The sequence below is a fragment of the Phyllopteryx taeniolatus genome, chromosome 1 (assembly GCF_024500385.1).
Source record: "Phyllopteryx taeniolatus isolate TA_2022b chromosome 1, UOR_Ptae_1.2, whole genome shotgun sequence".
NCBI lineage: Eukaryota > Metazoa > Chordata > Actinopteri > Syngnathiformes > Syngnathidae > Phyllopteryx > Phyllopteryx taeniolatus.
Window position 1 is genome coordinate 6,356,907 of NC_084502.1, and position 11,551 is coordinate 6,368,457.

The 11,551-nt window shown below is 46.5% G+C and overlaps 2 protein-coding genes and 1 non-coding gene across 5 annotated transcripts in view; all 3 read left to right on the forward strand.

Moving 5' to 3' along the window:
* LOC133474725 (protein-glutamine gamma-glutamyltransferase 2-like) overlaps positions 1–1,987 on the forward strand; it is a 57,026-nt gene extending 55,039 nt beyond the window's left edge. For both annotated transcript variants that reach the window (XM_061766743.1, XM_061766736.1), the window contains 4 exons: positions 139–322; positions 518–678; positions 1,134–1,270; positions 1,637–1,987. In XM_061766743.1, coding sequence (XP_061622727.1) covers positions 139–322; positions 518–678; positions 1,134–1,270; positions 1,637–1,802 — 648 coding nt within the window. In that variant the 3' untranslated portion in view covers positions 1,803–1,987. The remainder of the gene's footprint in view (positions 1–138; positions 323–517; positions 679–1,133; positions 1,271–1,636) is intronic.
* A 1,268-nt stretch (positions 1,988–3,255) lies between these two features.
* LOC133465606 (U5 spliceosomal RNA) lies at positions 3,256–3,369 on the forward strand. The gene has a single exon (XR_009784681.1). It is a non-coding gene; the product is annotated as a U5 spliceosomal RNA (small nuclear RNA).
* A 2,174-nt stretch (positions 3,370–5,543) lies between these two features.
* szrd1 (SUZ RNA binding domain containing 1) lies at positions 5,544–11,182 on the forward strand. Of its 2 annotated transcripts, XM_061766925.1 has the most exons (4): positions 5,544–5,699; positions 6,778–6,827; positions 9,857–10,135; positions 10,344–11,182. In XM_061766925.1, the coding sequence occupies exons 1-4, from the start codon at positions 5,652–5,654 to the stop codon at positions 10,453–10,455; spliced, it is 489 nt and encodes a 162-aa protein (XP_061622909.1). In that variant the 5' UTR covers positions 5,544–5,651; the 3' UTR covers positions 10,456–11,182. The 2 variants fall into 2 exon arrangements, with proteins under 2 accessions (XP_061622909.1, XP_061622915.1); XM_061766931.1 differs by lacking the exon at positions 6,778–6,827 and having other exon boundaries at positions 5,561–5,699.
* The last annotated feature ends 369 nt before the right edge of the window (positions 11,183–11,551 follow it).

Genomic DNA, 11,551 nt, shown 5'->3' on the forward strand with positions numbered 1-11,551 from the left:
TAGAAAAACGTTTTTGTGTCATCACTAACAATAAAAAAAAAAAAGAACTTTGTGGCGGTGGTATGTAAATAAAAGCAATGCAGTATCCTCGTTTTATCTACAGCCCAAACTGACGTGTTTTGCGCCTTCTTATTGAAGATCAAACTGGCAGAAAATATGATCGTGGGTTCCGACTTCGAGGTGTATGCCGTCGTCACCAACAACTGCACGGTGGCAAAGAGCTGCACGCTCCTCTTCTTCGCCAAAGCTGTGGGTTACAATGGCAAACGAGGAGAAAGCTGTGGATTCGCCTCGGACAGATTGGAGGTGCCCACTGGAGAAGGTGAGCACCTTCTCAACCACCACGGTGTTGAAAATATGATTTTACTGGTGTCAAAAAAGGAGTTGGGAACATTCAGAGAGATTCTTCCATCCCATTCAAAATGGTTGGAAATGAAATTGATGAAATGAATAAAATGTAGACACACGTCTTAGAATTTAGACTGATGAAGGAAAAGTGGACTAATTGTGTTTCCAGAGAGACGCGTGTACCTCAAGCTGGAGTACGCCACTTACGGATCGCTCATCACGTCCGATCGGCTCATTGGGCTGTCGGCCATCGCCGTCGACAAGCAAACGATCGACTACCGCAAGGTCGAGAAGACGATTGTGCTGGACGAGCCACCTCTCGAAATCAAGGTACTGATGCATTGAAGTATGATTAGAGACGGATTATTATGCATAGTTTTCCCATTTTCAAACTGGGTCTTAAAAGGTCTCCGACATTCTTCTGTCAAAATTCACAGAGGATAAAGAATAGGTACACAATTAAAATCTACTTGTCACATTTTCAAATAAGACGGTATTGGCTACAGTATGACTTTCATTCCGATATTGCCTACTTAGCAACCTTTCCAACCCTATTTTTCCAAATAGACGACAACAAATCGAGCGACTATTTTGGTGGCGTTATCAGAGACTCTCACCAGGGCAGAAAATGTTCGCCCTTCTACGTCAACATTTCTATTGCATGCGCAAAGCCACCACTGGCTAATTTATGGTTTTTTTTTTCCATAACACCGTATGTTTCCTTTAAGATCTCAACTAATTAACCATCCATTTTTCTGTAGCACTCATCAAATGTGCTTGCGCAGCTGATAGGAGAAGCCAAGGTGAAGCGGCCAATGTCGGCAAGGCCGAGCATGCTAAACCCGTTGCCGGAGACGCTCCAGGACTGCAGCTTCACCGTTGGGGGGGCTGGCCTCGTTGACGGCAAGCCCATAACGCTCAAGTACGTATCGACTCTCAGGGCACTATTTTTGCGACCGGCCGTAAATCCGGCGCAGCGCACGGCGCGACTGTAGGTTTGTTTACAGGCAACTTTGTTTGCCGCCAATCAAAGTGGCTCCTCTCATTCCCTTTAAATGAGGCGCGCTTGTAGCACACTGACCGTCTTTGACATGACGCAATGCAGACCACCAATTTTTAGCCCAAGAAGAAACTGATTTGCTCTAGTCGAGGTCGACCCACACAAATTACGAAGCACGCTGCTTCTTGTCCATAGTCAGGTGGGACAGGCTCCAGCTCAGCCACAACCCTAATGAGGACAAGCGTTGGATGAAGAAACTTTATCTTCTTACTTCGGTTCTTCTTGCAGGATTGGACGTGTGGGCCCCAAACAGGAAGCCACGACCACCGCCGTGTTCACTCCCACCGTGGCTGGCTCCAGCGTGCTGCTGGTCAGCTTTGACAGTGACAAACTCAAGAACATCAAGAGCTCCATCAGTGTTGTGGTGAAGGAAGGCGACACTCCACACATCTAAGCCTACACTCCAAACTCCAACTTTCGGACACTTTGGATGTCATACCGGAACGCTTTGTCAGACAGGGAGGCTTTGCTATAGCTTCCTTTTATTTGGCCTACCCTCATATACTGCAATACAGCAAATAGAACATTAGATTATATTGAATTATACTTGCTTGTCTGAATAAATGACAACTAAATCCATCAATTTTCTAAAGCGCTTGTTGTCATTAGGATGTGGTGGAGCTGGAGCCCAACCCAGCTGACTTTAGGCAAGAGTCGGAGTACGTCGTCGTGCACTGGTTCCAGCAGGGCACATTAGAAACAAACAACCATTCACACTCACATCCGCACCTATGGACAATTAAGTAATGAATCTATCAAGCATGTTTTTAAATGCAGAAAAAAAGCCAGAGTACCTGGAGAAAACTTCCGCAAGCGTGACGAGAACATGCAGATTCAAACCTTATTCGACCTGTGAGGCATTAATGCTAACCACTGGGTCACCATGCTGCCTAAATTAGAACTGTCAATCTACAGACCAAAACAAGGAAGACAATACTTCAAATCATCCCCCAAAAAAATATTGATCAGCTTTTTTTGGGCCCTTAAGTGGTACTTGATACTTTCTCGACAAGCGACAGCAGAAAACTAGCACATTGTGGCCAATGGCGACATCAAACTCACCAAACGGTCATAGAGCATGCAGAACACTATGCACACAGGTTGACACAGACATAGATATGAATGGGTTTATACGACACGCCCCGTTTGAGCTGCGTTCCTACAGCGACACTATGCTACGAGGGGCAAAGTCGTCCAGCGCCTTCAATGTGTGTGGACGGCAAGTAAACCGAAAAATCAAGGAGGCCGGTACACTGTACATTATGTTGCATACGATTGATTACAATCACTAAAAATTACAACACGGGAACTAGGAGCAACCTTTCACAGGAAAAATATAATTTTGGGGTGCTTTTATAAAAATCTTATCTATGGCTAACACACACGTTGGCGTTCCCAAAAATAAGTAAACCTCATGAAAATTCGTTGATAAATGAGCAAGTTAGGACTGAATTTAAAAGCCCATACATTTCCTTTGATGAGTACGTCGACCTTTCCAACATGGCCGCCTGATTGGAACGTCGGTTAAGCGAGCTGCTACACAGCGCTGGGGCTCCACGTCGGCGATCGCTACTGACGTATGATTGGCTCCTAGCGTATGCTTAATACCCACAATCCTTTGCGTCAAAGCGCTTGACAAACTAGATAAAGAACGAGAAACCTGAGCATCTATACACGATCAAATTGTGTTTTTGCGTTGAAATATGAGACAATTGGAGTATATTAATTGTAGCTGAAAGGCTATCATTTGTATTAAAGAGACATAGTGGCACTTTTGAGTTGAACACCGTTTGTCAAATGTGTATGGCGGACAATGACCTAGTCCGCTCCGCTGTGACCAAAGCAGTTCACTCTTGTTTCTCTTCAGATCGTATAAATCTTTCGCCTTTTACTAAAGATTTCCGTGGGGAGGAACAACAAGAGTCTATCTCAATTTTTTGATGCTCTGCGAAAGCGGAGCTTTCTATCCTTGTAAAAAAGCAATTGTCTTGCTTTGTTGTTATCAGGGCGGGAAAAAAATACCGCTGCTGAAAGTTAGGGGAGAGCGATCCTGGGAATTTTGGTACCGAAACTTTTGACTTGAACTGTCATGATCATTGAATAACTGAGATTTTCCCTTGAGTTAGTTGATTATGATTGTTGTCAGACACAGCACAAAGATTTTAGGTGCTGATGACGAGATGAAGCATCGTAACACTTCAGCCATTGGTTCGAGTAATGCTTCATTTCGTGAACACACGAAGCCACCTGCTGGCCATGTGCATAATCACAGGCAGCTGGATCTTTACACATCCATTTTGGCGTCTTTTTGGTACGTATTACAAAACAATGTTTGACCAAGTAATTTAAAATAAAAGTGTAAAATGTACATACTCTGTGTGCTTAAGATGTTCATCATGACTGATATGGCAGGTTGTCTAATGTTTTTCTGTCACTGGGAAAATGGCGTGGGCTGAAACTCAGGCGACCACCGCACCCCGGGTTGAGAGTCAAGTGCACCAACCGGTGGGCTATTCGCTATCTACTGCCCAAACTGCTGTCAACGCTCTCCAAGCTCTATTAGCCTATACAAACTACGCAGTCTTTATCCAAACGGAGCTGACCGCAACTCCATTAAAAAAAAACACACACACACATTTTCAATGTAGCCTGCATGAGGGGCTGCGATTGCTGTCAAACCTCGCGGCAAACTCTGAAAGCGCTTTCCGAATCGGTCACGTGGCGCAGCGAGGCCTCGGACGTCATCACTTCCCGGTCCGCCCCTAAATGAAGCAAGCTTCCATACGCGCGTTGCGGGAACGCCCCCCTCCGTGACTCGACACGCACATCTCGTAACATCTCTCATTGTTGGCGATAAAATTGCTTTTTTTGATGAACTACAACAATACAAAAAAAATTCACGGTATAAAAATAAATACAATTGTTTCAGAAAAAAAGTCACTAGTGCAAAATAACCCAAAAAAGTAGCAATGTAACAAAAATCTAAACATAACAATGTCAACATCACAAAGAAAACTACCTTCCATTGCACGATTTTGTGAGAAATAAAGTTCGTAGTGCAAATAAAGCGTCAAGTACAATTGGCTCTCTGCTCACAAGGAAGAATCCCTTGAGGCTCTGTTCCCATATTGACAACAGTTTCATAGGTTTCTGTTCAGGAACAGGAACATGTTTACATTCTTCTTCTCTGAGTTCCTAACTATGCCGCCCAGTCCCAGTCGAAAATCTGGACCAAGTAAAAGCCAAGCTGGGAAGGTCGTCAAACTGAAAGATAAAGGAAGACCTCAAAGTGTCAAGATGAAAGCGAAACAGAAAGCAATATGTCTTGAAAACAGAAAATGCACAACAAAACTAATGAGGTACAAATGAGCGGAAACTGGAGTCAACGTCTGTGACCGAATGGGATCTTACATACAGAAAAGCCAAGCAAACGCCACTATTAAGACATATAAAAATAAAAACAAGGCTACAGTGCAGACCCTTCTCCTACAGTAGGCTATAAAAAAAAAAAAAAAAAATGGCGAAACTGCGTTGGGGCAAGGTGATGATGCTGGAACTTTTGCTTGGCGTCTTCCCATTGACCTTTATTACATTTCTCTCCTCAGAAAGGCACGTCAATGTCACTTTTGTCAATTTGCATAGACGTTCACACAGCCCGCACGCGCTCTCAAGCAAAAGCAACCTTGCAACCCCGTTACTGTAATTATGAGTAATACAAAAATGAAATTGAACGTTCACTGCTTGCCAACCAATCGCAGGGAAGATAGTGTATCAACAAGCAACCGTTCGCACTCACCTCCGCACCTACGGACAATTTAGAGTCTTCAATTGACCTAGCGTGCATGTTTTTGGGACGTGAGAGGAAAGATTTGAAACCGGGTCCTCAGAACTGTGAGGACCACCGTGCCGCCGAACACATGACGTGACAAGTCAAATATCATTAAAAAGTGTACTATTGATAGTTAATCTGGACATCAAATTATGGGATGGTATATAACCTGTCTTTCAAAACACTCCAGTGCTTGCTGTGTTCTCTACTGCGATGGGGTCAAATCAGAGGTCAAACGTTGTAATGTCACGATGACTTCTCCCAAAGAAACCTCTGCGGCGCCGTCGTAACCCGAGGACCCGCGTACGAACAGCGGGGGAAGCCGCTCGAGTGACGTGACTGTGGGCAAAGAGAGGCGGGCCCGGCGGTGCAGCGGCCGCCGAGCAGCGTGTCTACCCTCCAGCAACATGAAACATGGATGAGGAGGTCGCGGAAAGTTGGGAGGAAGCGGCTGACAACGGGGTAAAGCGACACCAGCCCGCCCTCACAGCCATTTGTACGCCGGCGACTTGAATTCGGCGTCGTTGCGAAAGCGACTTGGAAAGCTTTTCTTCTGTTTTCGGGGTCCCGAGTTCCGCGGGCCAACAATGTGGCTCGTGCTAGCGTTAGCATCGGCAAAGTTAGCGAGCTCGCGCCGAGCGGCTGGCGAGTTAGCTCGGCTCCTTTATACCAAACCAGCTCGGCTAACTCGTGAGCTATTTTCTAACAACTAGTTAGTAACTTATCCGGAAGCGGCCCGTGTATCGTGCGAGCCTACTCCGGTGACATAAAGTTTCCGTTTTGGCTAATGCTAATGCTGCTATGGCTGGCACGGAAAACAGAATTCGGATGCCGGCTCGTGTCGGCTCACCTTTTGGCGAAGTCTCCTCTCACAACGACTCCTTTCAAATAGATTTACGTATATATATTTATCCATTTTGTCATGCGCTCACACAGCGAAGGTTTTATAATGCTCATTAACACGACACCGACCCCCCGCACAGGTCGTCGGCCGTTTAGCTCCGTTTTATTCAGCGTGGTTCCAGTTTTTTAGCCAAGCTTATGTTTCGCTGTTGGCTACTTGTCTTGTCGAAGTTTCGTTTAAGACTGCTAACTAGCTTAACGGTTGGGGGCAATGTCCCCCTGGCAAGCTGTTTGAGAAGTGGCCAAGTTCGCCATTGAACGACGGTCCCTAGCGATGACGTCAGCAACGCGGCCCAACAAGGCGCTGCTAGCCGGATGTGGCTAGCAGTCCACGCTATGCTACGTATTATTCCCCACGTATCCCAATTCTTGTCGAATTTAAACTTGACTTTCTGCCTAATGGCGGCATGTTTTGGTTAACGTTAGCGACCTTAGGGCTTGCATGTCGTGACTTGACAGCTGCCCCCCTGTAACCAATGTATAAATAGCTTGTAACTCAAGCCTGCTTTCCTCCCACTGCAAGACTTGCACAAATACCTTCCACACACTTTTATTTTCACCACTGCCATCAAAATCCTCATTGGACGAATTTGTTGAATTTGAAAAATACATTTGAATTCATGTTTGCCTTCCGCAGGAAATGGAAAAGTGCTTAGAGGAGAAGCTACGAATCAGCCAGAGAGAAAAGTAAGACGATGCAACTGAATTTGTTAAAGTGATACAAATCTAATGTACTCACGTTTCTTTAATTCTATCTAGGGATAAATATAAAAGCTAAAATTGTTCTTTTCAGAAAAAACATCCATCCATCCATTTTCTGTTCCGCTTATCCTCACAAGGGTCGCCGAGGGCGTGCTGGAGCCCATCGCAGCTATCTTGGGGGCGAGAGCAAGGGTACACCCTGAACTGGTCGCCAGCCAATCACAGGGCACATATAAACAAACAACCATTCGCACTCACATTCACACCTACGGGCAATTTAGATTCATGATTCTAATCATTTTTCTCCTAGCTTGGTTAAAGTGATTCTCAAAGTACGTGAGCTCCCTCTAGTGGTACGCGAAAGAGTCACTAAACATGGTACAACAGTGGATATAGCGGGGATAGGAACGGGGCCAGAAAATCCGTTGTAACTGACATCTGTTAGAATTGCATTAAAAAAAAAAAAAGTTTTTTTTCAACACACAAAATTCTTGAATAAACCGCCAATAAGTGTTTTAGGGATTTTTTTTCTCTTTTCTCCCTTCTGTGATATGCTTTATTTCTTTCGATACCATCCGTCCACCCATTTTCTACCGCTTATCCGAGGTCGGGTCGCGGGGGCAATAGCTTTAGCAGGGACGCCCAGACTTCCCTCTCCCCAGCCACTTCATCCAGCTCTTCCGGGGGGATCCCGAGGCGTTCCCGGGCCAGCCGAAGGACGTAGTCTCTCCGGCGTGTCCTGGGTCGTCCCCGGGGTCTTCTCCCGGCGGGACGTGCCCGGAACACCTCACCAGGGAGGCGTCCGGGAGGCATCCGAATCAGATGCGAACTGCGACGGTGTCCTGGTGCCAAGTGCACATGTGGACACCCTTATGCTTGAACATGGTGGTCGTTATGGACAATCCGTGATGAGCACAATAGTCCAAGAACAGAACACCGCTCGGGTTCTGATCGGGGGGCCCGTTCCTCCCAATCACGCCCTTCCAGGTCTCACTGTCATTGCCCACGTGAGCATTGAAGTCCCCCAGCAGAACAATGGAGTCCCCAGCGGGAGCGCTCTCCAGCACCCCCTCCAAGAACTCCAAAAAGGGTGGGGACTCTGAACTGCTGTTTGGCGCATAGGCACAAACAACAGTCCGGACCCGTCCCCCCACCCGAAGGCGGAGGGAGGCTACACTCTCGTCCACCGGGGTGAACCCCAACGTACAGGCGCCGAGCTGAGGGGCAATAAGGATACCCGCACCTGCTTGGCGCCTCTCACCGTAGGCAACTCCAGAGTGGAAGTCCGACTCCTCTCGAGAGGACTGGTACCAGAGCCCAAGCTGTGCGTGGAGGCGAGTCCGACTATATCTAGTCGGAACTTCTCGACCTCACACACCAGCTCGGGCTCTTTCCCTGCTAGAGACGTGACATTCCACGTCCCTAGAGCCAGCTTCTGTAGCCGGGGGTCGGATCGCCAAGGTCCCCGACTTCGGCCACCGCCCAGCTCGCACTGCACCCGACCCATATGGCCCCTCCCACAGGTGGCGAGCCCAGGGGAAGGGGGATCCACGTTACCCTTTCGGGCTGTGCCCGGCCACCAGGGGCTCGCCTTCGAGCCCCACCTCCGGGCCTGGCTCCAGAGGGGGGGCCCCGGTGACCCGCGTCCGGGCAAGGGAAACCTGAGTCCATTTTTTGTCATCCTCATAAGGGGTCTTTGAGCCGTGCTTTGTCTGGTCCCTCACCTAGGACCTGTTTGCCATGGGTGCCCCAGACAACTTAGCTCCTAGGATCATTGGGACACACAAACCCCTCCACCACAACAAGGTGACGGCTCAAGGAGGGGTCTTTCGAGACCAAAGAAGCTTTATTTTTTCCCCCCTTGAGCATTAACTTACATCAACTTTCACAGAAGGAATATCAATTGATGTTCTTACAGATCATGTGACGATAAGGGCTTCTTGCAAAAATACGATCCTTGATAAATGAATATTTGAAATGTTGAACAATTTAAAATTGCATGACAGGCAAGGCAACCTCGGCAAAATGTTTGTGCCTTGGAAGCACACACTTCAGGTGAAAAGTTTACTCCATGTCGATAAATAACTGTTTTTGCAACGTATAAATGAGCACCGTGTCTTTAGAACTGTTCAGCACGACTGCCTCTGTGTTTACTTTTCATCCATTGTAAAACGGCAAACAATGTAAACATTATTCCACGCATGTTTTTCTGATTCTTAGCAGGAATTATAGTTGCTTTTTTTGGATCATCACTCACTGGAGAGGTCTGAAAAGTTGCTAAATAGAGTGACAGAGACCAAGTTGGCAACACCCACGGCGTATGTAAACTAGCTACTAGTTAGTAAAAAGCAGTGAACGTCAGCATTTTAGCTGTTAAAAAAAAAAAAAAATCCTCCTGACAAATAAACTTGAATTAATCGATAAAATGGATTAATGACCCACTCATAATTAGGAACTGCAGCAGTTTCAGTTTGGGAACATTCACATTTTGTGAGTTTGACAATACTTGAAATCTCAAGTTGGCCAAGCAGTCTCTCATCTTTTCCCAATTTTAACACGTTTTGTAAAAGGAATTAGTCACTTGGACTGCGGAGTGCGTTTGTTGTAGGTTACAATCCCGAACAACCCCAGGCTATACTCACTGTGACAAATTATAAAAAGTGAAATGTCCTTCGGCCTTTACCAAACAGAATTTGAGTTTTTTTAGAACACAGATTCATCTCTCTCAATACAAAAAAAAAAACACTGAAATAATTTTTATCATGTACTGTATGTCATTTGTATAGGTTTTTAAAATCTTTAAATTGTGTTATCGCATTGATATTCCAGATATTCCCTTGTACATGATTAAAGGGCATGCCTGTTTTTATGTGCTGCTCAAGAAAAGAATCGCATGCCATTTGATCGTTCAAAAAAAAGGCATTGTATATAACAGTTTCGTACTGTATTTGTTGATTTAAAAAAAATAATAATAATAATAATGTGTCTCATCAGTTTTAATTTGCCGTTCGCAGAGACTCGAGTAACCACCATTGTTCTTCTCGCTCGCCACTGAAGACGGCCATGGTCATCCAGGACGACTCTCTACCGGCAGCGCCGCCGCCGCCTCAGATTCGCATCCTGAAGCGGCCCGCCAACAACGGGTTGTTGGGGTCCCCCCTGAACCAGAACAGGCCCACGCCACAGGTCAAGTCCCTGGCGCAGCGCGAGGCCGAGTACGCCGAAGCCCGGAAGAGAATTTTGGGGAGCGCCTGTCCGGAGGAGACGGCCCAGGATAAGAACGGCGCAGACAGGTAAATGTCCATTAGACACAAGAGTCTCGAAAGGCTCATTTAGACATCTTTGTAGATGTTTGTACATGTCTAATTAAGATTTGGAGCTGAAACGGTTGGTAACCGTTTTGTGAACTTCTAGTGCTATTTGTGATCTCTGTTCCCAACACACCAATATGTTGAACCGTGCATGTAAACATTTGCTCCTGTTGTGTGTTTCCTCCTCCAGGACCGGTCGCATCAATTCTACGTTGCCTTCAGAGGACACCAGATCAAACAATCACGCAGTCCGACAGCCAACCAGCCCGGACGGCACCCAAGGGTTCCGACAGCACAGATAAATTGGACCTAAAAACTCTCGAGGGAGCTCGTTCCCAGGGGGGAGAGCGGACAAACAACACTACATCGCTCCAAACCTTCTTCCTACTGGAGTAGGACGTCTCCTTCTCTACAGGAAGAAGAAACTTCCCCAAAGCCCTCCCCGCTTTCCGTCTTGACACTGTGACTGTGAACGCCTGGACTCACTGTGATGATCCCTTTAAAGGAACGCCCTCACTCCTCCGCCTCTCCAAGCAAAGACTAGCAAAGAGGCGGCGAAGTGAGGGCCATCCCCCAGCAATAATAGTCAAGACGTCACTTTATAGTTGTGCTTTTTTTTTATCTTTCACGTTGGCTTATCAACTTGCCCCCCCCCCCCATTTCTGGACTATTACGAAGGAGTCTCTGCTTGGTCATTTTCACATAAACCCAATGCTTAGAGGACTTGCAGCACAGCCCTTGTAATACATCAATTGTGAAATTTAGCCAGTTTTCTTTGGGGGGCGGGGGGGTGCAAAATGGACCATCTCCTGGTGTTGCAATGTAGCTTTATCAGCGCGCCCCTTACGACCACGTTGCCATGTATTTTGAACCATTTTTGTCTCTGCTTCGTTTCTTGTTGCCAGCCTTGCTCCTCGGACTATTGGGCCCCCCCCCCCCCCAAAAAAGTACATGCCTCGAGTAAAACGAGGACTTGACATTCACTTTTTACGTAGCTTTTCTTTTTAAATAAAGAAATGGCAGAAGCAACAGCTGCAGCATTTTAACCCAAGAACAAATATGGAAATCAGGTTAGCCCGACTTACTTTGTACATATAGCAAGAGTTTTATATGCTTTTAGCGAGCTAGGCTATGCCTTCTCCAGTACAACACGCAGGAAGTCGACTCTCTCAAACACGTCAAAAGGATTGTATGTCTCTCTTTTTAGCACAAACTTATGCCAGCCAACACGGTGGATGTTTGAAATGTTTACGTGACTCCTCGTGTAAAAGGTCACTGCTGGAATTGTAACTGACACGGCTGCGAATGAGGAGGATGTATTCAAACATGATCCAGAGAGGCAAGCAAGTCGCCAGTGAGCTGAGGAGTGATGTTTCATGCTGTTGAGCAGCCCTCAAC